At 37.3% G+C, this 27,565-nt stretch overlaps 1 protein-coding gene across 5 annotated transcripts in view; it reads right to left on the bottom strand.

Moving 5' to 3' along the window:
- Positions 1-27,565, bottom strand: part of NAA16 (N(alpha)-acetyltransferase 16, NatA auxiliary subunit) — a 65,750-nt gene that overhangs the window by 9,535 nt on the left and 28,650 nt on the right. For 3 of the 5 annotated variants that reach the window (XM_021374762.1, XM_021374778.1, XM_021374787.1), the window contains 6 exons: positions 26,968-27,087; positions 24,760-24,855; positions 21,249-21,355; positions 1,830-1,902; positions 1,425-1,594; positions 859-1,011 (listed from right to left, as the gene is read on the bottom strand). In XM_021374762.1, coding sequence (XP_021230437.1) covers positions 859-1,011; positions 1,425-1,594; positions 1,830-1,902; positions 21,249-21,355; positions 24,760-24,855; positions 26,968-27,087 — 719 coding nt within the window. Of the gene's footprint in view, positions 1-858; positions 1,012-1,424; positions 1,595-1,829; positions 1,903-11,566; positions 11,697-21,248; positions 21,356-24,759; positions 24,856-26,967; positions 27,088-27,565 lie in introns of those variants that run through there. The other 2 variants (XM_021374769.1, XM_021374798.1) reach the window with 2 other exon arrangements.

Genomic DNA, 27,565 nt, shown 5'->3' with positions numbered 1-27,565 from the left:
TTTTTGTGCTGGGGGCCCCAGGCCTGGATGCAGTGCTCCAGGTGGGTCATCACAGGGACAGAGTGGAAGGAGACAACCACCTCCACCATCCTGCTGGCCACCCCTCTTTTGATGCAGCCCAGGATATAGTTGGCTTTTTGGGCTGCAAGTGCACAATGTTCACTCACATCAAGTTTTTCATCCATCAGAACTCCCAAGTCCTTGAGAGCACCCCTGCAGGGAAGGAGTTCTTCTCTCAGTCTGTACACATATCTGGGATTGCTGTGACCTAACTTATATACGGAAACCCCACCATGTATCTGTCTTTCATAGTTAGTTACACAAATAATATGGAAATCCAGACTTGTTGAACCTAAATATAAAAAACATTATCACATTTAAACTGTTTGTCCTGACTTTTATACATGGAACTGCTTTATAAAATTTTAGTCTGTAGTACTAGTTTTAATGAACGAAATGTTCAAGTCCAAATTACATCTATGTTAGTGTTAAGTCACAATGAATGTAGTAGTTTGCATATTCCTGTGCAGTTAGCTCAGATTATGTTATTGGCAAATGGCAGATTTTGCTAACAAGGTATCCATTGGAGGCATTTTCAGAGAGGCACTTTAGAAGTACGTCACTACAGAAGTTACTTCTGGACAAGTATCTCTGAATAACCATTTTTTCAAAACTTACTGGCTCTTCACATAGTTATTTATCACTAAGTACAAGTTATGACATGCATTACCTTCAAAATGGACACTTGAAAAAGATAATTTTCTGATTTTAGTCAAAAATTAATACTTACATGAGCAAAGTTAAACAAGAACTGTCAGAACCAAACAAAACCTCCCTTCATTGCAGTAGTAAACTTACCCTAGTGAATTTAGAACACATCTCCTCTGCATCCTTCACCATATTTGCTCGCAGCATGTATTTAGCACATTTAGAATTGATAAATCTGTCAGCAGTATCCAAAGATTGTGCTTCATCCATCCATTTGGCAGCTTCCTTCAGGTTACCTACATGCTGTTGGGAAGAAAATAGTTATGGAGAAATTAAAAAACTAACTTTCAAGATAAACTTTATATGGACCAACTCTTGACACTGAAAATTACTGGTATTTCTCTTTCAGAAGGAACAAAAAGACAATATTCCTGCCTGTCCCCCCCTCTTTCACACCATATTTATACATATATACATTTTTTAAGAACGATTTGCTTTAAGCTGTGACTCACTTTTAAAAATCTAAACAAAACAGAAGAATATAAATGAATAGAATTCATTTTCTTACTGACAGAACAGTGCACAAAAAGGAATCTGCACAGAAGTCAATACCCACAGTGCTATCCACACATTCACATCAGTTTCATGGGGCTTTTTTGTCGTTTTTTTTTTTTTTTTCCAAACATATACTCCACATGTCCAAATTCACTTTTTACCTTGTAAATTTTTGCTTTTAAATAGAATAGTTCTATTAATGTTGGAGTGCTTGCAATTGCGGCATTAATGTAATCCAAGGCCAAAGAACACTGGCCAAGTTTGTCAAAGTGCTGTGCCAGGAAATACCGAACCCAGAGTAGCGTCGTTGGGGGCTCTCTCTCTCCGTTTTCTGGAACAGAATGGAAAAGGTTACATTAACTAGAAAGACTGAACACTGCACTTGAAAAATAAGCACAAAACACAAAGAGCAGCAGATTCATCAAGTATTTCCTATAGTGCTTTCATTTACTAAGAAGTACTGCAGCCTTTTCTTGCAAAAAAGTTTCAGCACTTCAACAATTCTTAACTGCCATAAACTGTAATTACATCATAATTAATACAAGAATCAATACATAGAAACTTACCACATGGACCAAAAAGGTCACAAGTTCTCAGAGAGGCTTCATAACCAGTAACAAGTTCTTGGATTGTAGAGACCTGCATATAAAAAAAAACCAACTTAACTTTAGCTTTGCTGTTGCGCATATGTATATTCACACACTGAAAAAATACCTGGGCAAAATTTGAGAAGCTATTCTAAAATAATTACTTAAGTTAAAAAAATACTGTAGGTGTTCTCACATAACTTACTTTGACTTTCAGAAACTTTGATCACATTTTAACTGGTGATACTGCAGGTGTAATCTTTGGCAGTGTACTTACAGTGCAAAGTGTATTTGACCAGTATCCTTCACAAGTTAGTTTTTTATTTTATTCATTAAGATATTAGTCCTCAAATGTCCAAAGAGAGCCAACTGAAACAAGGTGCTTTGGAAAGGGCTGGGCATAAATTTCCCATAATAATGAAGATACAGGCCAGGCTTTTTTGGTTTTCTAGCAGGATGATACGTACTACCAAACATTTATCATTATTTTATTATTAAGAAGGCATTGCTGCCCAGAATACTGAGTGCATCCCTTTTACACACCCTCTGTACACTGATTAAGGCTAGCACTTTCTGAAATCATAACTTGTCAGCAGCATCATTTCTCATTCCAACGCTAATGACTCAAAGTTCACTCTTAGTTTTGGACTCACACTGTTGAAGTTTGAAATTTACAAGTGTTAGTATCTGTGCTTTTCATGACAAAGAACTATTCCAGAAGCAGATCCATGGCTTACAAGTGTCGCATAGGATTTTTAAGCATTTTATTAATCATTCAGCCTGTTTTGTAGCTACATTTGAGATGTGCCTGCCATATCTAGCAAGTAGATAAAGCCTCTTAACAAAACAACAGTACTAACAAAGAAAGAACTATGACCCATGGATATATACCCAAAAAGCTGAAGGGACTTGAAGAATGAGATCTGACTGTAAACATAACAGGATAATAGCTATATGAATCAAGTGAAACTTATGGGTTGTAAAAACCTACCTCTTCAAGAGGTTAAAAAAAAAAAAAAAAAGTAAGATGATCCTACATTAAAAATATGTAGTTACAAGAGTAAAACAGTAATCACTGTGGAGAGAGCAAACTTGCAGAAGTAAGATTTGTCAAAGCATGCAACCACTTCAAGATGCATTTGGGGAGGAACAGGAAGGGGAGGGAAATTAAATTGGTTCCAGAAGACCAAAGTTTCCAGAAGATCAAAGCAGCACAGTAGGCAAGAAATGGTGTTTATTTGAAAGAGCAGAGGTGACAGGCTCAAGTCACATGCAGCCAGTGTAAATGTCTCAAAAAACGTAATAAAATGTATAAACAGATATACACATTCTAGAAAGCTCCAGGCAAATCTCATGAGAGTTTCCAGTAACAAAAATTTCATAAAATACAATAAAACATTATTAGACTTCAAATAATTACCAAATTATAAGGAAATAGTAAGAAATCATAAGTAAATGGACAGAGGCAAATAACTGCATTAAGCTGCTCCCTGGCCTCAGACATTTGTTTGCTAAAAGAAACTTCCAGTACTCTCAGAAAAATCTTTAAAGACTGTCATATCTAAAACAAACACTGAAGCAAGCATCTACTTCAGGTAGCAGGGTTCTAGTACAGACACAACAGACTAAGTGTTATTTCCTTGCTGCTTTTCACTACAACCCCATAGTATTCCCACACTTATCTCATCTGACTGTTAATAAACTTAAATATCTCTGAGACCAGCCAGTTTTGTTAGATTTCAAGTCAACTGTGTGAAGGGAGAAAATGATTCCTTCCTCTTTTTTTTTTTTTTTGGCTTCTACACTCCAATGCTGAAATTCTTATGAGGAAAGCTAGTTTGAGCAACACATTTGGAAAACACTGAAAGGATTCAGTAAAAGCAATATCTAAGAAACTGCAGAACAGGTGATAAAAGTCTTGTAGATATTCTTGATGAAACTAGTATTACGTTTCTCATGACTCACAAAACCTTTTTTCCTTTCTTTTTTATGCCGATGCTGTTTTGCTTCAGTCTCTAGCAACTTGCTGGTGGACAGTCGGCTGAACATGAGCCAGCAGTGTGCCCAGGTGGCCAAGAAGGCCAATGGCATCCTGGCTTGGATCAGGAATGGTGTGGTGCACAGGACTAGGGAAGTCATCCTGCCCCTGTACTCGGCATTGGTGAGGCCTCACCTCAAGTACTGTGTTCAGTTTTGGGCACCTCAGTACAGAAAGGACATGGACGTGCTGGAGTAGGTCCAAAGAAGGGCAACAAGGCTGGGAAAGGACTTGGAGAATATGCCCTACAAGGAGCGACTAAGGGAACTGGAGCTGTTTAGTCTGGGGAAGAGGAGGCTGAGGGGAGACCTCATTGCTCTCTTCAAATACCTGAAAGATGATTGCAGAGAGGGCGGGGTTGGTCTCTTCTCAGTGGTGACAGGTGACAGAACAAGGGGAAATGGCCTCAAGCTGCACCAGGGGAGGTTTAGGTTGGAAATCAGGAAAGATTTCTTTCCAGAAAGGGTTGTTAAGCACTGGAACAGACTCCCCAGGGAGGCGGTTTAGTCACCATCCCTGAATGTGTTTAAAAACTGTTTGGATGTGGTGCTCAGGGACATGATTTAGAGGTGGGTTGTTAGAGTTAGGGTAGTATGGTTAGGTTGCGGTTGGCCTTGATGATCTTGAAGGTCCTTTCCAACATGAGCAATTCTATGATTCCATGATTCTAACTTAGGAAGATGGTTTTTGGTTCCTACACCTAAATGCTGCTGCTGGCTCTTTACCTACCAGAGCAGCCTCTGGATACGATCAAAATTCAAACCTCACACCTTTGCATAGGTTGCTACCTATTACTTTAGTTTCATTACAGAAGAATGACCTAAGAAGCATGAATCCAAAACCAGGGAGAAAACGCTTGTTTCCTTTCTTCAGCTTATGCCCCTATTAAATCTGCATGTGCTCACAAAGCAGTACAGAGTTTGTACTGCTGTCTGTCCGAAAAGTTCCACACACCTACTTGAAGCAAAGATTCCACAAAGATCAGAGTAGCCTTTTAGTTCAGCTCTGTGCAATTTATTTCCATTGCATGGATGGTTTCACTAGTAAAACTGAAATCAACTTCTTCAAATAAGTATTTAAGGAATAGAGTTAAAGTGCAATAAATACCTCCTAATCAACATTTTGAGTGTTAAAATGTGAGTGACAAGAACACAATTCATTCTAACACCAATTCTGAATTACCTTCCTGTGAGCACTAGCTTTCTACTTACTGGACTATACTGAAAAGCATTTTGTGTCCTCTTTTGTAACAGACTACAAGGCCTAAGGGAAAATGGTTTTCCAAATAAATGGCTGATGGCTAGAATTCTTTTCCTGTCAATTGCAACTATTATGGTGGTACCTTTGGCCAGCCATTAAGTGGAAATCTGTGCAATACACTATACTCTATAATATTCCTTTAGGAAGAGCAAAAGAGGACTATCACACACAAGAACAATGATATGGAGGTGGAAAATGGAATGTTAGGGCTACAGTAGCTTAAATTCTATTTTCTCATTTTTCTTCACATTAAGTTGAATGAAATGACAAACCGAAGTAAAGAAGAACGTGAAAGATTTTTAAGAGGAGATCATATAGAACAAACGTGAGGTGAAGTATGCAATGGAAGATGATGAAACAGTCCACTACACCTAGCAAATACTTAAACTGCTAATACAAAACAGAAGTTTTTCAGATAAAAGGATCAAACTCTACTCCAAAAGTCAGATTATTAAATTGATTGCATATCCTATTATTGCAGCAGCCAGGTAAAATACTTTAATAGACTTTTGTTTCAGTGACAACCTTTAAAAGATTAACACCATATTTCATTCTTCAATGTAGTAACTATAAGAAAAGGACCTGAATATAATTACCAATACTAATAACACAGTTTCAGTTACTGCCACTGTAAATCAGTACAAAGTTATCAGCACTTCTAGTGCACAAACAGATTAGAAGCTACTTTAGGCAGTTTCAGAAGCAACCCAGACATTTAACATTTGGCACTGGCTTGCGTCTCTGTCACTTGAATTCCTTGGAACATGTTTAGTTTTCATTTCTAATGTTCTCAATAAACATTCTCCTTTTGTATTTCTATAATTATACATCTTTGCTTCTGCAAGAGTTTTGTAATTTGATAAATGTTTTTTGTCACTGGAAAGCAGTGTCAGAAATAAAGCACCCACAGTACTCCTAAGCTTGCTTAAACTGTTCATGTACACATCCAGCTGCAAGCATGCTTACGTAGGAGCTTCCTCAAGGACACTCACTGGCACTACAAAAGAGAGTACCAAGAAATGCCTTCTGTACACTTAGATCTCAACTTGAATTATCCAGTGATTTTAATGAGGTTAACTTTTTCTTCTTCAAGCAGCTGCACACTCCACTGCAATCAATTCTAAAACAGCAAGTAGTGGCTTTAAGATGCTGCTTTCCCATATATAAGTCCAACCTTGCCTCAGTGTCAAATGTACAAGCATCTGAAATTTCAGTGTTTCAAATGTACACTGTTTTTCAAACGGAATTTGATGGATGTGACAAGTTTGAGACCCCATGACAGGGCCAGAAACTTTTACATATGGGAAGGCTCTGGCTAATCCATTCAAAAACTGCCATGAAGGGCTAAAGGAGAAAAAATTAGCCAACAGTTCTTCAGCTTCCAGTCACTGATCCAGCAAGACTTAAGAAATTGCTCTATTTTTCCTTCTTAGCAGTTACAGCAGAAAGGTTTGTTTAAAAAAGCTTCACAAGAATCTTGCCTACTCTTGGACTCACCTGCCCTGGGAAGCTTAAGTTCTGCTGTAAGAAAAAGATGGGATTCTCTATTCAATACCATCTTGTAGCAGTACTTAGAATGGAAAAAGAGCCAGAAGCATGGGTGCTTCTCATTCCCTATCTACAAAAACACAAACATGCGCCCACTGCCTTCAAGGCGCTCAATTCAGATGAACTCCATAAGACCTTAGGTAGCAAGAAAAACATTAGTAATATCCAGGAATCAGAATTAGCATTACTAAGCATTTTTCAAATAGTTAGCAGCCCGGAAGGTCAAACACTAACTGTATTCTGGCACAAGTGTGGTATTTCCAAGTGGAAATTCCTTTCATGTCAGAGGCAGTTGTTACATAGACCATTTCTGAACACTGGTATATAGATAATTTAAGCCAACTGTAGCCCCTCATGAGGAAGGGGATAGGTTGCTGCCAAACTTTTCTTTCCCTCTCAAAATGAGGGAGTAATTTCAAAGGATAATCTTCCCCAGTATTGATAAAGCACTCTGCTGTAGCAAAGAAGATTTCTACTGCAGAAAGACCTGTGAAAGAGGGAAAAGGGCAGGTGGAAATGGATAGAGCAATCAGTTGTGGAATTGCTCATTATCATAGGATGAAGACAGTTTTCTATGCTTGAAATGAACTAGGATATTTCCCAAGGCAGAACCTCGCAATTTGGCTTGTGTCGAAATGTGACAACCTCTTACGACTTAAGATGTCAATATGAGTGGTTTTCACCACCAGAAAAGTTGTTTTTCTCAGCTCATTCTGAAGATCAGCAGCAGAAGGACTGCATAACCAGCTTACAAAGGCCACATTTCTGCATATTGTATTTTCTTTTAATGTGAAAAGATGCATATCGGAAAGAAAGAAGCATGTGTGATCGTATCCAAAGACTATGTTATCTCTCCTTTAAACTTGGAGTTGATCAACCTTTCTTCTTAAACACAAAGGTCTCCACAGCAGTTTCTATTTCCTAAAAAAAAAAAAAAAAAAAACCCAAAGAAATAAAACCAAACCACTGTGGTTGTTTTGTTTTGTTTTTGCTGGCAACAAAAACAGATCCTGAACAGCCACAGGATCTTGCCATCAAAAAAAGAAAACTTATTAAATCACATGACTACTTATTTGAAAAACCAACTCCTAGAGATGTGGAATTTCCATCTTAATAGCAGAAGTATGCCCCAAAGCTGAATAAAGTAAACTCCCTGTCCTTGTATGTTCAGGTTCTGAGTAAAATATTTCAGAGCATAGCTGGGTTTGACACTACTTTCCCAACATAGCAGAAGAAGTATCCACTACATAAGAATACTGATGCCTACGTGAGAAACTGAAAAACAGTTGCATTTTTCAAAGTATCTAAAAACCATCTGCGTAGCTACAGAGTACTCAAAGGTTGAGTAAGTTTGTAGCGCAAAACTTCAAAAGAGACCTCAGGATCTCAAAAAGCTGGGATACCTAAAGACCAAATGGCAAGCTACCCTTACAACAGTAGCACTGGCAAGGCATTTTCCTTGGGCCAAAGGAAAATCATGCTGACATTAATAGATTAATACCTGTGGCCAAATTTATAATGGGAGTACTTTCATACAAACTGTCATCTTCCACAAGACGGAAAGTATCCAGTGTGTACCATGAAGCAATACTCTAAATTCTTGTGGGAAATGGAGAGACAATAGAAAGAGTACCACATCTAAACTTCAAGTCTTTTTACAATGAGATAAAGTGTTTACAACATGCAGAAACAGTATCAGTATACCCTGAAAAATATTTCAGAAATTAGTACCTATGAAGTTCAGGCAAAAACAGAAGGCAGCTGCTGGCAAAGGCTTTGGATGACTGCTTTTTGAACAGGCCTTGTGGGTGGTCTGTGGTGTACAAATAAGAGCTGAGCTAAACCACTTCTTTCTTGAGTAGTCTCCATTATCAGTCCATCTTTGAGATGGCATTGATTTTTTATACATGTATACAAAAACCAGCCAAAGCCATAGAGCTGAAAACTGAGGAGTTAAACCCACAAAATAATGAAGGGGAATACAGTGAAGTGTGGTTTCTAGCTTTTATTTTGATGCTACGCTCTGTGTACCCTTCTAAACAGCTTTCTCCAGAAACAACAGCACTAAAAAAAAGCTCTGATACAACAAAGAACATCTTCTAAAATGAGATTTCTTGAAAATTTATTTCTAAACTCCATTTGCTCACAGAAGCATATTCACAGCCTCACTGAAAATTGTTACTCGATTACCTGTGATGGACAAAACAGACACACAGCTTGGAAGGAACTTGCATCCTCTCCTGTAAGTTCTGACAGACAACAGACGGGGGGGATCCTGGGTTTGAAGCCTGCTAGACTGTACCCAAGAGGTAGATTTTCAACCTGGAGTCTCACTTCTACAAATACAGAAGCTTAGATCTGAACATTCAGGCTCCAAAAATATTTAAGAATGGAAATATTTCAAAGCAGCAGATGACCTGTTATACCCAACACAGACACATCACTTGAGTAACAGTATTTCAGTCCAGAGGATTCTGAATATACCTTACTGGAGAGATACATAGGAGATGAAAGAAGTTTCAAATAAAGAAGCTACCAATCAACTCAAAAAAAAAAAAAAAAAAAAAAAAGAGATCATATATTCAATTAATGAAACAGAACAATAACAAAAAAAAGCAGGTTCATACCAGAAAAAAAAAAAAAAAAAAGGTTTTACTAAAGCTAACAAAGACAAGGAGCATCTTCATCTATAGCCAAGAAGTGGTTGGCATGAACTGAGATGTGCTTTTCATCGAGGCAGCAAAGAACAGAGCATGCCAAACGTGAGCCAGCTGGCCACCAGCACTGTACAAAATGTTTGAGCTCAGGCTCTTATGGTGTATCCATACAGGAAGGTATACACAGGCAGCTACTTGAATAAGAAATTCCGTTTCCTGTGGCTTACTACTTTAAATTCATCTAAAGGGATATCCAAGATTATAGCGTTTATAAGTTCATGGAAGAATCAAAAAATGTCTTCAGCAAGACTCACACTCCTTGTTTTTTTTAGTGCTTTCTTTTAAAACAATAAGATAATGACACCCCATGTTTACCAGTGCAAAAAGGAAAGGTATAGGGTATGCAGATAAATGAGCATCTCCAATTATATTCAAGGCAGCTACACACTGACTACACTACTTGCAACCAACTTCCTTTGACTGACTTCTAAGGTTTCCGTTCCACACCTTGTAACATACGATACAACTGACAAGCTCCTTTGGAGCTGAGGAACAATTACTGGTATAAGATCAGTTTCATATTAAACAAAAACTTGAAGGTGACTATGAATACAAGAGTGAGCCATGAATTCCAAGTGCCTCAAATCTAAGAAAATAAAAAATAAAAATAAATGTAAGGATTTGTTTTAAAGCAATGCTCTTTGCATCTCTTTCATGAACTGTTATGGCATCTGAATAACAGTGCTGTTCAGGTACCATTTGGGATGGAAAAATGCAGGACTCTGCCAGACTTGTAAATTCCATACTGCTGGGAAAATCCTGTAGCAACTGAATCTTTTTGATTAAAACTTCTTTTTGTTAACAAAATCAATCATGGCTAGGTTAATTAAATTGTTTCAATTTCAACTGCACATCTAGCTATTATTATCAGTATAATAAGCAGTTTAACTTGCCTCAAAAACCTCACGGTAACTTCAAAGAAAATATAGACATACTATTACAGATGTGAAAGAGCCTCATGAAACAGACTCATAGCTGTATAATCATTAATTGGAAAGTTGTGCTGGGAAAGCACTTCATATGGAGGAATGAAGATAAGAAGTTTTTAATTCACCCCACCACAATACTAAGTACTAAAAACAATACTAAGAGCCAAAGATGACTGGCTGGTTCAGAGTTATTACTCTAACAGCAGTCACTTGTCTGAATTACACTAAAGGAGTAGGTTGTAAGGCACAAATCAAAGGAGATGATCCGAAGTGACAGAAACACAGTCATATCAAGCAACACAATGTATTCAGCTGCACATTTTTCCTGAAAAACACTTGCCTCGTTTAACGTAGACCAGGAACTAAATAGAGCTGAGAAAGATGTGGGACAACGTTGTATGGAGGTACTGGCACCCATTAGAGAAGTAATATCCTTAGTTCTAGAGCAATTCCCAATTCAACTAATATTCTTTGAATGATGGTCATAAAATCGTTGGCATGAGGGATTAATTAACAGCATTACAAGGCTGTACTGAAAGTTTTAAGACGCTCAAAATACAAACTTAAAGCAAAAAAAAAAAAAAAAAAAGCCCTAAAAGAAAAAAAGCCTTGGTCAGCACAAGACCAGTGATGAAGTAGTTGATACATTAGCAACTGTTCATAAGATCTTAGCTTATGTATCAACTTCTGGACCCAAATTATTAAACATCAACAGGTTTAACAATACCCATGCTCACTAGAGTGGGAGCATCCTATTCTGGCACTAACTGAAACTGTTTCTTTCTCCTTTCTTCCACTTATTTTAAAATTTTCCTTATTTAACATATACTGATACAGCAGAAATAAGCAATTCCAAATACCAGATTTCCACTCCTAGAATTTTAACTTGGACATCCTTCTTTTCTCTCTAGAGTTAAATGGACAGTCAGCAGAAACATGAAAGTATTCCTTGGTTGACTTGACCTTCATCATAGAGTTGCTGCATCTTAAAACGTAGAGAGATTTGGAGCAGAACTAGCATTTTTCACTTTCTTACACAAACCACCACTAGTTCAGAGGGCATCTAACTACAAAAGTGGTTGCAACTTGCTTTAAATTCCTTTAGCTTGCTATATCAAGGAGGGAAAGTGCTGTCCTTCTCGTAAGAGGTAAAGAAAAATCTTCACTGGAGACAGCCTACCTTCCTGTGCAGACAGACTTACACTTTTTTTTTTTTTTTTGAGACTGTTGTTTCTGATGTTTCTTCCAGCCAGACATTCTCTCATCCATTATTTCCTCACAGTTTCCATGTTTTAAGTTACCCAGAAAAAGGGCACACATGCACTAATGTCGAGCTTCAATGGAATCAACGCACCTGCAACACAATCGATGCAAACCTTGATGTTGACTGATTGAAGATCTTCACTCTCTGGGTTTTTATCTCATGGATACATAAATCAATGCGTACGGAGAACCAAAGAGCATTTCTGAATATTGCTCAAGTACAAAGAGAATGATTGTTGTGGAGAAGGGGGTGTTAGCATTTCAAAATCTCTTGTGAGGAACAGTAAGGAATAAGGCAATTCACAGTTATTTGTAATACAGACAGCAGTTTACAGGATGTGAAAGTTGCTACATCTCACGTGTCTGCACACGCTTAAGGTTGTTAGCTTCCAGCAGAACGATTCTGTCAAGAGCCACAGCTACGATCACCACGAACAGTAGCACTGCATGAAATACAGAACTCATAATCATGCTGTGGCACTCCAAAACACAAATTTTTGTTTCTTGAATATGCCAACAAGAGACCACAGCTTCATCTCAACACAGCACACATATTGTGCCAATTGTGTAAGTTTTACTCAGCCATTCATATCAGCATATGTAGCTTAAATAGTCAAGTATATTTGTTATCTGTTAGGTTTTTAGTTTTAAATAAGAATTTAATAAGACTCCATATTATATAGCAGGCTTTTGAAAATAAAGGTCTAGTGTTATAGAAAACTTGAGAACTGACCACTTGGCTTAAAGTTTTTTTTTTAAACTTCAGAAACCAAAGCACCAGGCAAAAAGCGTAAAACTGCTCACAGTATAAAACAGCCTAATAACTGAGCAGTAAGTCTGCTATACCAGAGAAAAGAATAGGACATCCATACGAAAATATTTAATATACACACACCGTATCATACTGAAATATTCTCCTTTTAAATGTTTCATGGCTCTTGGCATGTACTTATAAAGCATTAACTTCAAAATTTCTCACTCACATAGCAGCACTTTAAATGGTTATTCCAAAAGGCTTCGCAAATCCTGAAAATGAAACTCAATACCACTTCAAAAATACCTGCCATCCACAAAAATTCCACGTTATTCACACGTTTAGAGCCATGCTTTGTTTATACATTTCAAAGTTCTAGTGGAAAACAGAGTACCTTGGTTAGAGGAGGGGAAAAAAATGTCCACAAAGACACAAGTTTCTTTATGTAGGATGGAGCTGCCTTTTCATTACAGCCTTCTGTCTTGCTCTGCCTACAACTGAGTCTTTTTCTATCACTTTTAACCATTTGCTACGTAGTAAAGACAACAAAATCATTTTGATATGCAAGTTACCTCGACGGTGTACTTATGAATCAATGATGCAGAAGTTCAGCATTTTTGAGCAAGATCAAGAAAATCAGGTGAATAAATCTCCAGAAGCAAGACAAGTATGTTTTGAATGATATTCTTCTTAAGTAACTTAATGTATCTTAATCATGCAACAGGATTTTTCAAACGGGAAGAGCTAGCATTTAGTTTCACACTTTCGATCCGACCATCTTATAGAGACTGACACTGCAGAAATGGTTCAACTGCATAGAAACATAAAGCTAAATAGTACAATATATCAAGAAAAAACAAATGTGAGCACAAATTGAAATATATTGCTGCTTCTCAAAACACCTGAGCAGCTCCTTCAGCATAAAAAGGCAGCTGAAGGACCTGGGTGGAATGGACAACTGGGAATGGGAACTACTCTGCCCATAAGTCTGGGCGCTTACATAATCCATTTTGAACTGCATAACAACGCACTCATGAATCAAATCACTCAGCAGCAGCATCTGCTGGAGTCATGAAAATTCTGTGCTTGTTACTCTCCCTGTAAGCATACAGAGCATATAGAGATCACGATCTTTTCTAGGGTAGGGCTTACATAAATTAAAAATCCAAGATGAAGACAATAAAGCATGAGACTTGTGTTACAACCTTCTCAAATCACAGGTTGGTCTAGAGTAAAAGGCCATTTTCTCTTTAAATGTATGTCACTGCATACCGTACTATAAAGAACTGCATAACTTTTGTATGTGTATGCCACTGCCACTGTAGATTACAGAATGCAACAGGTACTTAAAACAGTGAGTACAAGTTAAAGGTTGAAGTAGAAAGGCATTAAAAATCGAAGTTCACTCACGTCCACAACACAGCATCTAATTTAACTATTGAAAGCTTAGGATATGGTATTTGTCAAGCACTGCAGAAAGCTGCTCCGCTGAGCATCCCAACTGTTGTGATTAACACACAATTAACACAGTATACAATGATCGCATTGCACTATTGTATCAATCATTCCTGCTGTATACATTACAAACATCAGCAGGTTTGCCAAATCAAATTGTCTTAATCAGCAGGCAACTCATGGAAAGCATGAGCTACCTGACCTGGGAAATAACCCAGATAATTATGACTGAGGGCCACAAAGATGATCTAAGAGCTGGAGTACCTCTCCTACGAAGAAAGGCTGAGGGACTTAGGCTTGTTTAGCTTAGAGAAGAGAAAGCAATGAGGAGACCTCATTGTGCCCTTCCAGTACTTGAAGGCCACTTTCAAGCAGGAGGGGACCAACTTTTTACATGGTTTCATAGTGATAGGACAAGGGGGAATGACTTTAAAATAAAAGAGAAGAGATTTAGGCTAGATGTTAGGAAGGTATCTTTTTCACGGAGAGTGGTGAGGCACTGGAACAGGTTGACCAGAGAAGCTGTGGAAGTGTTCAAGGCCAGGTTGGATGGGGCCCTGAGCAGCCTGATCTGGTGGGTGGCAGCCCTGCCCACAGCAGGGGGGCTGAAGCTCGATGATCTTTAAGATCCCCTCCAACATAAACCATTCTATGACAGTATTCTAATGACTTCACTGTAACTTTACTGGCATCTCACCTCCACTTCTCCTTCAAGGCAGTGAGAGCAAATTCAGCATCAGTGAACAACTACATCAACAACTTGGCTAACTGACTAATTTCTAAGAAGTGCAGTAAAAACTTTATACAGCTATTTACCCAAAAGAACAAGCAGATAATCACAGACAAAACAGCAAACACACAACTATTAAACTATCTGTTAGAATGTCCACTTTAGAAAACCACAGAAATAAAGAGGGATGCCACATATGCCACTTTGAGGGCTCCAAAATCCAGAATGATGGATGGAGGATTGCACTAAAATAATGAGATCCATTTCTATCTATTGATAGCACCCTCAGCCTAACCAGATCATGCACTTGAATAAGCAACCTGCTCTTTTGGAAAGTGCCTACCCTGAAGCAGCAGTTACAGATGCTTCACTTGACATGTGGCAAACCATGCATGTACTCACATTTAACCTAATACTAATGCAAATCTGCAGCTATTCACCTGTATTTGAAATGAATCCATTTCTAAAAAAAAGCAGGTTCTGTGGAAAGTGCTTATTTAACTCTTCATGAATGGTCAGAGAAAGGAGAAGCAAGAACTGACTGGGAGCTTTGCCGGTAAACAAAACCACAAAGATTCCAAATCACAACATGCCAATTAGTTACCTCAGTGCTCCTGTCTACATGCATTCAAGGCATGCCAATCTTTCTTTTACCCTTTTGCATTACTCTTAAGATTTTAGTGTAGCCGGACTTGTCTAAAAAGTACTGAAGTACAGTTTATGGACTAGCTTGCAGGCTAGCAAGTCAAAATTTAAAAGCTGATCCTAAACTTGAAGGTAAAACTCCGTTATGGAAGTTCTTACACAGAACCATTATGGCTAGAGAGGACCTCTGCAGCCTAGTCCACCCAGTCCAGTCCCTTCCTTTACACAACGGGGTCAGCTGAAGTCAGTTACTCAGGGCTATGTCCAGTCACATTCTGACCATCGCCAAGGACAAGGGACTCTTTCAACCTGTTCCTGTCATGGACAACTGTCATGTACTGGTGAGCTCAGAACTACACCAAGCACTCCAGATGCATCTCACCAGGGGACTGAGAAGGACGGCCTCCCTCGACATCATGGTCGTGCTTTTCCTCAGGCAGCCCAGGGCACCGCTGGCCTTCTTTGTCACAAGGGCATGCTGCTGGCTTATGTGCAGTTTGCTGTCTATCGAAACCCCTATGTCCTTTTCTGCAAAGCTGCTTTCCAGCGTGAACAAGCACTTCAGTCACCTTTACCGAAAGACAAGTATAAGAGAACTACACTATTTTGATTAAACTAAATTCTTGAGAAAAGATTAAGTGAATGCAGGAATGTACAGAAATGTGATATATCCTTTACTATAAACTATGCAAAGAAAATTCTATGTATAATTTTCATATTCCTGGAAAGGTTGTGGTAGCAGAAACGCTCTGCCTTTAACATCCTTTGTTTAGACATAGCTTGTTGATCTCCAGCGATGCATCAGATAATAGGATTTGAAACAACAGTTCAAACAAAAAAAATCCATTAAGGATTTGAAGGAGGATAAAACTACATAGCATTATTCTGCCCAAGTTGTACATAAGACATAAGCACTGTATCCTTAACAGTCTTCCTGAAAAGACAATTGAGTAGCAAAACCTAAAAGGAAAAACTCTACATTTTCTTATTGCCACCCCATGGTTGCATACTTTAGAAGTATCTGCATTTATTGACTCAAACGCATTAAAAAGCATTTCATTAATCTCCACACAGAAATTGTCAACAGATGTTCAGTGAGAAGACAGAAACCACACGCAAAAACATCCACACTGTTTTTAGTTAGACTTCAATTTCATTGTATCTCCAATTTCCACCAAAGCAAAGAACTTAAAGCTAAATCCCCAACATATTTTCAGTTACTCCAAAAGAGAACAAAATCCCACACTATAATAAGACAACACAAGATACAACCTCAACAACCTGAGAAAGTTGCAATTGGAGAAAAACGAAAACTTAAAATCCTTAGTTAGTTTTGACTATTTCATCCAACCACACTTATGTTAATATTAGCTACTATTCACTGAAATCACCTACAAGTTACACAAGATTTATGTACTAAAAAATGGTAACTGCTTTTTGGACCTGTTACAAGCCTAGGTATGAAAAATAATATTTCTAAATCTCAGTACGCAAATTAAAGTATCTTCTTGATTTACAATACCTGAAGCATGATCCTAAGATGCACTTAATCCTGTATCTACTTAACCTAGTGAATTATTCTTTTTTTATACTGAGTAATGTTGTAAAGATTCCAGTGTCATAACAAGCAGGTTTCGAAGCCCTGGAGTTGGAAGTGAAAAATCCAAGGCATCAACTTACCATCCCCTGAGATGAAAAAAAAACAAAAATATTTCCGTGTAACACATATTTCACATATTTCTACACCAAATCTGAGAAACAGTCATTACAATGGCTACAGATATGGGCATGCAATTGATAGCAACCTGAGCTACCTCCTAACGCTTTCTGGTCAGATGAGCTCTAATTGGTAACACGGATGTCTTGGCTGGGTTTAGATGTACAAAGACACGATGGCTTTGTCAATTCAAACCATTTGAAGTCTGTGCTGCTGTGATCTCTGTCTTGATTCAGCAGCTCTGGCACGCTATTTCTATACGCATTTGTAGCATTTACTGTCCCTCATGAACCTAGAGAGAGCAACCAGAAAAGTGATCCCACCAATGCAAAGGATTTGTTTGCAGATGGATTAACCCTGAAGTAGCTCAGTGAGCCATGTACTGATGGAGAAGAGAAGGAAAACTGCATGACAAAAGGGGTAGTCCAGCAAGCAGCTGTTAAATGATGTTCTATTACTTAGATATAGTGGGTAAAAATCATGAAGATATGCAAGGTACAGTTACTGACTAAAGAAGGAAAACACAGTTTGACTGAATTTCTTCCATCTTCAATATCTTATAGTATTATATTATAATATTAATATATTTAACCTCTTATAATTTTAATAATATATAATTAATATTAACATTATAGTATCTTATTACTGTAAATTATAAGGTGACTGGTAGGTGAAGTCCAAAAGCATGTACTGCACACTGAGACACCAAGATTTTACACTTCTGAAGCATATGAACTAGAACGCTTTTCTGAGGTCTGCCAAAATTGATGCAAGTTCCTACATTGGAACAAAGCGTCATAATAGTCCACCCCCACCTTGATCTCTTAAAAAGAACAAGAACAACACAAACAAAACAAATTTTTCTTCCTTTAAAGAAAAATACCTGCTCTGTAAGCAACAGAATGGATAAAGCCTGGCTTTCTATAGGTTTTAACCCACATCCTCCAGGCTGCTCCTTACATTGTTACAGCTTGAAAAGACAGCAGCATTTAGTACCTGTGCTTTGAGCAGCCTGCTGAGTGCTAACTCATGACTTAGTTTAACAATTCATACTTATTGCCCTTTTAACAGAATAAGCATCCTTGAATCACACTTCTGGTCTCCCTAGAACAACTCAAAGCATGTAACAGAAAGTACCAAGGATTTCGTCATTATTCTCAGAACATGAATGCAGTGTTTGGTGAACTTGTAAAATAAAAAATACTCCAATACTCTTGGATTTGGTTCCGCTCTTGTTGAGAACTTACCTTTAAGTCTTTAATTACTTAAAAGATCTTCAATTGAGTCATTGCTAAAATACTAAAACACCACTAATTGACCATCAGTGAATCATTATAAAAGAACAGTTGAACTTTAACTCCCTAAGCAGGCACCCAAAATCTTTAGATCTTTATCACAAGTCTGCTGGAAACCAAAGCATAACTTCCAACCTGTAACCTTGGTATTTGGAGTCTAAGCAGAATAAGTACAGAAGAGTTTCTATAATTTCCCTGATTAGGCTTCACTTTGATCCCGGCGCATCCTAGAGATCTGCAACACAGTGTCACTGAAGCTGTGTTTCATCCTAAACTACTATTTTGAAATCAAAATATACCAGTAATTTTTACGTAAATCATGTAGTGTGAAGTACCACCTCCAGTCAATTAGATACTAAACAACATTCTCCTCAACAACTTAGCAAACATTTACTTTCCACATAACCTTTCCCCCCACCCCAGATGGGAAGAGAGGGACAGACATCAGTATTTTCCCTCTAGAACCAGCTACTCTCTACATTTTAGTTTCCTCGCTCAGGTTTAAGAGATGCTGTTAACATCACAGTGTTCAAAGATACAGAGAAATCCAATCCTCCTCCCAGCTGAGCAAATGAAGTTACATTTTTTCCCTGTTATTCATCTACATTATTGCAGGCACTGAAATTCCTTTCCCACATGTGACATTGTGGCACGATTTTGTTTAAGTACATACAACCTGACGGTTTCTATTAGTCTAATCATTGCTTATTTTACCCCTTTTCCTGAAACCATGTTATATGAAAGATTCTGGACACCCCTGGAGTTCAAGAAAACTTTCAAGGCTTAAATATAAACTCTTTCATAAAATCCTCTTATCTATATGGTCTCAGACTGCGATTGCAGATTAAAACTGCTTACAAACATCAGAGGACGAACTGTTCATTTCCAACACTTCCAGAGAACTCATTAATTTCCTGATTATTTTCTGTAAGACACAACGTGATCCTGAGTATAGTTGAGTTTTCAGTAAAAAATATACCAGTAACTTCTGTTAGAAGCTAGCATTATGTACCAATTCAGACAAGACAGATATCAAGGTACGTTTTCCTAAAAGGAGTATCAATTAGTTGCCACACTTTTCCTTCCCATAACCCCACGACTTTAGAATTGTTAGAACTGTCAAACATGAACATTTCTCTCAGTTTCAAACAGATTTCTGTTGTTATGGTTACATGAGTGCTCAACCAAGTGAAATGCAAACTAGACTTCTTTTTAGGAAGAGAAGCGAAAGAAGGAAAAAGAGAATGTTTTTGCAGAATACAGCACTGCACACAAATCCAAAAATATTTGTCAACTGCGAGGCTAAAATTAGTTTTGAGAATCGAGCTCCTCAAGCCCTGAGAGGCAGTGATCTGATGTGATCCGATCAGTGATCTTATTGAAGATAACTGGCAGCGAGGCACCTATCCTGATAGATCTGGCCACAAACATGTTAGTCATCTTTTTACACAAGTCAAAAAAACAAAGAGGTGTCAAAATATTTTGCCAAGCCCAACGAGACTGCATCTTTTACATTTTCATACTTCATTATCAGAGGTAAAACTTTCGCAGTACTGATTCTTCTGTCTAGATACTCAATGTGTTGATGTTTTTAAAAATTCAATCCAGTTTCAGAAGTTTACATTGAAAAACACGCGTTACCAACATGCATTGTGGGAAAAGCTTGTACCGCACACCATGCCAGAATTTCTTAAAAGTTATGTCAACTTAGGGGGAAAAAAAGTACAGATAATGTGGAGCTGTCCATAGTCATATGGGTCCACAGGAGGGCCACAAAGATGATCAGAGGGCCGGAGCACCTCCCCTACAAAGACAGGCTGAGGGAGCTGGGCTTGTTCAGCTTGTTGGAGAAGAGAAGGCTGCAGCCTTCCACTATTGAAATAGGGATTATAAAAAGGAGGGGAATCAATTTTTTACTCAGCTCGATAGTGACAGGACAAGGAGGAATGGTTTTAACCTCAAGAAGGGAAGGTTTATACTGGATGTCAGGGAGAAGTTCTTCACAGAGAAAGTGGTGAGGTGCTGGCACAGGCTGTCCAGAGAGGTTGTGGATGCTCTGGACAGATGCCCTGGAGGTGTTCAAGGCCAGGTTGGATGGGGCCCTGGGCAATCTGGTCTAGTACCCAATCTGGAGGTTGGTGGCCCTGCCTGTGACAGGGGAGCTGGAACTAGATCCTTGGGGTCCCTTCCAACCCAAGCCATTCGATGATTCTATGAACATTCTCCAAACAGAAGCATTTTGAAAATGATAGGAGACTCTCAAAATTGAGAATTGCCACAGCTGGTTGATAAGTTTCATCATGTATTGAAGTTTTTCTTCCAGCTACAAAAGTTGTTCTTAACTGGAATACCAAGTGTTCTTACTGCTTGTAGCAAAAACTGAACATCTAAATAAACTGTCTTTTATTTGCGGCACATTTTGTTAACTTTAATTTGAAGATTAATTACTTACTGCACCTTTTGAAAGCTTGGAACAAATAACTCAGTCTGAATAGTTCTAGTGTGATACAATTTTGCCAAAACCAGGAGAATTTAGAAGTGTAAAAAACTGAACGCTAAGATTATCCAGAGACCGAAATGGGAAATAAGCCTTTCTGGTAAATAGTAATAGTAACGTACTGATGCAGCTCAGAAATATATGTAGCATATTAGCCATCCGTATGATATTTTAAAATCATTACTTCTGGTGACATCATAAACCATAAGCTGAATGAATCCTGACACACTTGCACTCAGAGTGCACATATACACATATTTACTGGTTATCTCTGACCTTTAATAACAAAAAATAAAAAGTCAGCGCATCCTCCGACCAGAGTTCAAGTATTTTGAAATCAACTATTAACAGAAGTGAAGTAACAATCTTATCACACTTTAAGCATCACCAAATGATGATTCACATATGACAAAACAGCACATTGGGGAGAAAAGTGTTCAGCAGTGGTTGTTTATAAGTTATAGTGAAATCTGTAAGTAAACATTTAGATAATCTTTTAGAAATTCAATACAGAAGACTTCATTAAAACGAAGTAAGTACTAAATGTTACCTTTTCTGGATTGTAATATAAAGATTTCAAAGTGGTAAACAAGGGTGGGCAGCCTTTACTGAAGTTAACCCTCAGGAACTTATCCATTAGTTCTCTAAATTTTTCACCTAGAAACAAAAGTGTATTTGGTTATATGTCAGTGATTGCAAGTGTTATATAAATATAAGCACTACTTGGTGTACAATTCTGGATAATACAGTAACTGAAAAACTGTAGTTAAGGGTTTTCATCTTTTATTTAAGAATAAGATGCAAATTTGCCCTGGATTAATTAAAAAAAATCAGAAAGTAAAATGCTTAACTTGCTAGCATTAGGAGACTGATGATGGGAAGACATAGCAACAGTCTTCAAATCTGTAAAAGCTATTAAACAGGAAAAGGATTAACTACTGACTATGTAACATGTAACAGGGATACTCAAATAAACATTGGAAAAAAATATAGTGGTAAGAGTAACTAAGCACTGGAATGAATTACCTTGGAGATCTAAAAGCTTCACCATTTTACTCAAATTTTCATCGATTTAACCATAAAAACTGTACGTTTTTATGATTTTTATGATTAAATTACACAAATGTGAGCTAGGAGTAATGCAGATAAAAATTAACCTGCACTGAGGAAGAAGGATGGATAAAATGAGTCCTCCATCTCTATTCTAGTCTTTTTTTTAATTTTTAAAATAAGTAGGACACAAACAAATATAATGATTGTTTCTGGAATCAGAAATGGGAGACTTATTCAGAAGAATAAGCACTGTATCCACAATATTAAGTAAAGCTAATAAAAATCTAATTACATTTTCAGGTTAAAAAAGTCATAGTACTTGCAGTTTCATGTTTCTGAGAAATGCTGTTTGTGAAACAAAGCAAGACTTCAAAGAGAAGATATCCAATCAGAAAAATACAGCTGCTCTTCACATTTGTATCCCTATGAAGAACAAGGATTGTTTCCAATTGCTTCAATTTATTGGTTTTGTTTCACTTTGCTTTGAACAGAGATGAGGCTGTTACACTTCACCCATTACTGTTGTGGACTTCTCAGTCTTTAAACGAAATGCTAACATATGCTCATAAGACTGCTGAAATAAGCCTCAGTTTATTAAGAATCCATTAACAAAACTTGATTAACACATTGCTTTAAATATCCAGAAAAAGAAGGTACTACTGTTCTGCATGTAACATTACTAATGTACCTCTACCAATTCTAAATTGTCCTCAACTTGTTATTGACAATGTTACTAACACAAAGTTAGAACTTCTATCTGTGGATGAGGGATCCATAACTTGACTATAAGCCCAGGCTTTATTACAGGTGGATTTAATTAAGTTTTCTCACTCTACAAGAAACTGCTCATTGGCAAAAACCCCCAACCAAACGGAAAACCTCATTCTTACTTCCTTCTGTTGCAATATTCCCATTTATATTCTTGATGGAACAATTGTAATTTAGAACTCGGCAAAGCAAGGTTCAAGTTCCCATTAAGTATGTGGGTTTTTGTATAGAAAACAGAATAGCTTTGAAAAAGCCTGAGAAACATACAGAACACAATGAGGCACCCCACCTGTAACAGAAAGCTCAGCATTCACTCTCTAACTGATATGCAGAAGAGACTTGACCACAGGAACAGTGAACCTATAGCAATGTAAATAAATCTAAAACTGGATTGCCAGGCTCTATCTCCCCATCCTCAATCATCTCCAAGCTCCCAGAAGGTGATTTCCAGCAGAATCAAGGACCTGACGTGTACTAATTACAAGGTTATTCAGATGGAATGCAAGGTAAGGTCTGGGAAGGACTGTCCTTTTAATACAAGCCCAGAGTTTTGAGTTATTTTACACCAATTCTGCATGAACCAGCATTGGCTGCAAGCATCTGGTCACTGACCACACTGGGACAGCAACTTCATTAAACCAAATATTCTACTCACTTGAGATTTGCAAACACATTTCCACAGAAGTTTGTTCTACATCTTAACATTTTCATTATTAACTTCAGCCAGTGAGATTTCTCATCTGCTCTATTTGTAAACACGAGGCATTCAGAAAACAAATGCAGACCTATCAGGTGATTTTCTGCAGGCTCTAAAGCAGTCCTATCCAACCTCACCAAAGCAAACTGAAAGGATCAACCGAGAATTTTAAATCAGGGAAATTCTTAATTATTATGAAATCTGCAGAATCAAATTTACTGAGAGATTTCCCTCAAATGACTTAATTGTGAATTATTTTGCTTTCATTTAGAGTATTGCTATCGCAGGAACTGGTGCCTATTACCCAACACATTTCTGCTTGAATGAACGCCAGCTGTAAAACTACACTATCAAATGAGAGGGTAACCCAGAGCAAAACGTACAGGGAATAAGTCAATACAAACAAAACACACTACTAATAAAAATATGGAAAATCATTTTGCAAGGCACTAATTGTTTGCTATGTAATAGTGTAAACAATTGCATAACAAAGGAAAAATGCTGTCACGTGACTTTTTAAATCTAGCTAAACTGCCTTACCATTTTGTCCTTGTATCTTCAAAAAACGTAACATATCTGGGATTAACTAAGGCACAAGTGTCAAAATCAAGGCTAAACCTGTTATAAAGTGGTTACAGTCTTGTGATTTTACACAGGAAAGGTGTATGCACATTTAGATTCCTAAGTAGAAAAGTGCACTACTTATGTTTGGCAGTATTTAAAGGTACAGTGCATGAAATGCTTAGTCAACGAATGAAACTAACAAACAGCCAGCCTTAGCTTCCTTCCTTCTGTCTTGGAACAGTACAGTTGTTTTTTGTATTGTTGTGTTTGTGTTTTTCTTCAAATTATATTCCTTGCAGAGCTGAGGGTATTTGTGAGCTTTATTTCAATACAACTCGCAACAGGATGTAATCACTGAAATGAGTTATAAAACTGAAAATGTAACGACCCGTTATGAAACACTGCACATCTGCTTTTTGTTCCTGTTCTTCTTAAAGTGCCAGATTTTGGTTACAAATGGCTCTAGAGAAAAATGCTGCACAAATGCTGTCAGATTCACAAAAAAGATTTGGTGTTCACTGGTACACGACCAGTATTAAAACTGTTATGAAATTCCTGAGGCCTATGCTACCTGATTGTTATACGCATCTTTGAGAATTGTTTTCTGTGGTAATAAAGTAAGCTAGCTCATATGTCTACGCATGCGTACACAGACACATAGCACTGCCTCCAAGTGCAGCACTCTCCCTGCCTTTTAATTGATGCTATGCAATAATTCACAAAAATCTGGACACCATTCTGTACTGGGATTTTATCAACGAAGACAGTATGACACAGTTGGTACCACCATATTAGAGCATGTGAACTTTGTCTATCAAATCCTAAAACGTAACAAGTAATTCTGTCTATTCCACAAAAAAAGCATTTGACTAGTTTGTGTACATGCAAAAGTAGCTATCAAATGCACATCTAACAGCCTAACAAAAAATAAGAGAATAAAGCAAAAGAATTATTATGGAACAGATATGCAACTTGTTACCTGAAACAAAGTTTAAAGGTAATCTTCTAGGTGAAACTGCTCTGGGATGCCTTTTACTAACTTCTTCATAAATCTGAAGCCTCTCTTCTAAAGTGCCTATTATCAGTAAATATAATAGATATAAGTAACAGAGACAAAAATCTATTCTTTTAAAGGTTTCAAATGTTGACAATTGTTAAGGTTCTGTATACAGTTGGGATTTTGAACCATTTAAACATTTCAAGCTCTTTTTTCCAGTTCCTGAAATCACTAAGACAGAAGTACCAACATAATCACTGTAAGGGTAAACTGCAAAAAAAACCAATTACAACTCAAGTTCAGTCAAACAGGAATATTTGTTTTCTTTCAATTTAACACTGTGCAGACCCATTCATACACTATTTTGACAATGACAGCTTCAATAATCCTGTTTTTCACTACGCGTTTCTTTCAGACATACTTAAAGCATTCAGAGAAATACACTGTGTGTGCTATTTGTATACCTACAATTTAGAAACTACACAAGCATGTCCTCATCATAAAGTCCTTTGGCGGCAGCAAAATTAGGGCACAACACTGCCAGCACAGACACTGGGCACAAGAAGTGTCAATACCTTAACACTTAAGTAGCTTTATTTTTGTTAAAGATTTTCTTCCCACTCCTCCCCTTTCCCCCATAATATGCTTTGGAGCTCCAATGTGGTTAGAACTTAAAATTGGTCTGTTCTTTGAAATGCCATTTTCATATAACTAGGATCAATTTTGCTTAAATGTTTCCAAATTCATCAAGCAATTTAAATAAAAATGAATGTACGCATCGAGACTATGGCACAACATACATTTAATAAATATTTCCAGTTTCTTTTCCGAGAAAAACAATTTACGTTGTCTCTGAGCTCTGATATTGGGGAAGGGGGGGAAAAAAATATGTTACCCAGCGGCTCCAAGAGATGTGCAGTTCTAAGAGTAACACTAAAGTAATGTTTGAATTGGAACTAAAGCATATAAAAAGCCTAATTGAAGTCACAAGTTGGAGCTCCAGAACTTACCATGGGGGAGGAAATAGTCCTAAGACCACCTAAAAAATAAAGTAGCATTATTAGTTTTATAAATTAGTAAAGTTTTAATCTATAAAGAATTCTAATATGTCAAGTAATCTACTGTATTGGTTACTTGTTAAAAACGATACATTTATATCAACATATTATATCAAGCAGAATAATCAAAATGTTGGATGATTTGAGATAATAATCGTGATCTTCACCTCTACAGATACGCTAGGAAAAACATTCAAAGGGCAGTGGTAGTCTCTATATAAATGCAACAAATGTAATCATCTTAATTTCCCAATCACAAGCTGTATTTCCAGACACTATTAAACCCAAACCATAAAACTTTCTGGAAGCTGGTTGAGAAGTACAATGCAGATATCATCTACAAACAATATGCTGGTGGGCTTATGATTTATGATGTCATCAGAATTATTCCAATAAAACTTCCATTAATTAGACAACTGTGAAATACAAGGAATGTATTCTAGCGTACAAGTAGACACTTGGCAAAGTTACTATTGCAAAGCATTTATTATAGTATACATGATTGCAATATTGTGGGATTATCATTTTTTTTTTAAATCCAATTTAGGTATTTTCCTGAAAAGACAGAAGAGCAGTAACATGAACTAGCCCTGGGGGAGGGAGAGGGGAAATAAAAAACAACCAAAAGGCTTCATCACATTTATCACCTCTTTTTCCAAAGAACAGTCAGCTTCTAACAAAAGTTCCTTATCTTTAAGAGGATATCTGGATTAGATGTTTTGTATTTCTCTACATGTGAAAGTGGTACCACCCAAACAAGTTTCAGAATGATGATTTTACTTCCTGGAGTATAATAGTACCCTGACAATCAGGTTGATGGGAACAAATTGCAATTTGGTTTCCAAGTTCCCGCGTGACAAGGAAAGGTCCCTTCAAATAAGCACATTAAACCCATGCCAGCTTTAGCTCCAAGAAGAAAAAGACTTGCTGATGCTGATTTCATGCAAACAAGTTCTTCAATGAACATTTTTAGAATGGATAAACACAACTACATCATATTTGAGATTAGACAGTAAATTATTTTCTGCTGAGTAAAGCTTTTTGAACTCAACTTGCAATATACCAAGCAGAAGGTTTTAAGGTATGTCCTGGATTGTAGGTACTTTTAACGAGCCAGTATATTTTAACTTACTAGGTTGCAGGGACTTTTCCAGGCCTTCATAATAATACCAGTTTTCTGCATTGCGCTCAATTAACTCTTTGTATACTTCACCAGCTTCTTTTAGTCTTCCCAACTTCAACAGCATTTCTCCTGAAAACAAAGCAGCAAAGAGCTATGAATTATATGAGAAAACACAGACAGCCTGGCAGTGAAATTTACAAAACTAGGTGCATAAAACTGGGATTTACCATATGTAGATACTGAAAAAGAATATATATATGTTCTTTTTCACAGGGGCATTCAGTGAAATGACAAGTGCTACTTGAAGTTATCATACCTACAGCTCAACACAATTCAGAGCGTTAATTCAGCACCGGGAGAAAAAACAAGATTTGCATGTCTTGAACTACATATTTAAACTAGTTATTGGGATTATTGCAAAGAGACAGAAGAACTCTTCCTTCCAAAACCGCATAACATCATGCTCTGTAATAAAAAAAAAAAATATGGAGAAAGCTAGTTTGGGCAGATGGTCATTGCTTGAAGACTAGCTGGGAATCAGTCTGCTTGTGGGAAGAGGCAAGTAATTGCCTATGCACTTCCCTTTTGTTAGTTTTCCTTCCTCTTT

The sequence above is a fragment of the Numida meleagris genome, chromosome 1 (genome assembly GCF_002078875.1).
Source record: "Numida meleagris isolate 19003 breed g44 Domestic line chromosome 1, NumMel1.0, whole genome shotgun sequence".
In the NCBI taxonomy this organism is placed as follows: Eukaryota; Metazoa; Chordata; class Aves; order Galliformes; family Numididae; genus Numida; species Numida meleagris.
Note: the sequence above shows the minus strand (reverse complement) of the source record. Positions and strands in the feature narration are given on the sequence as shown.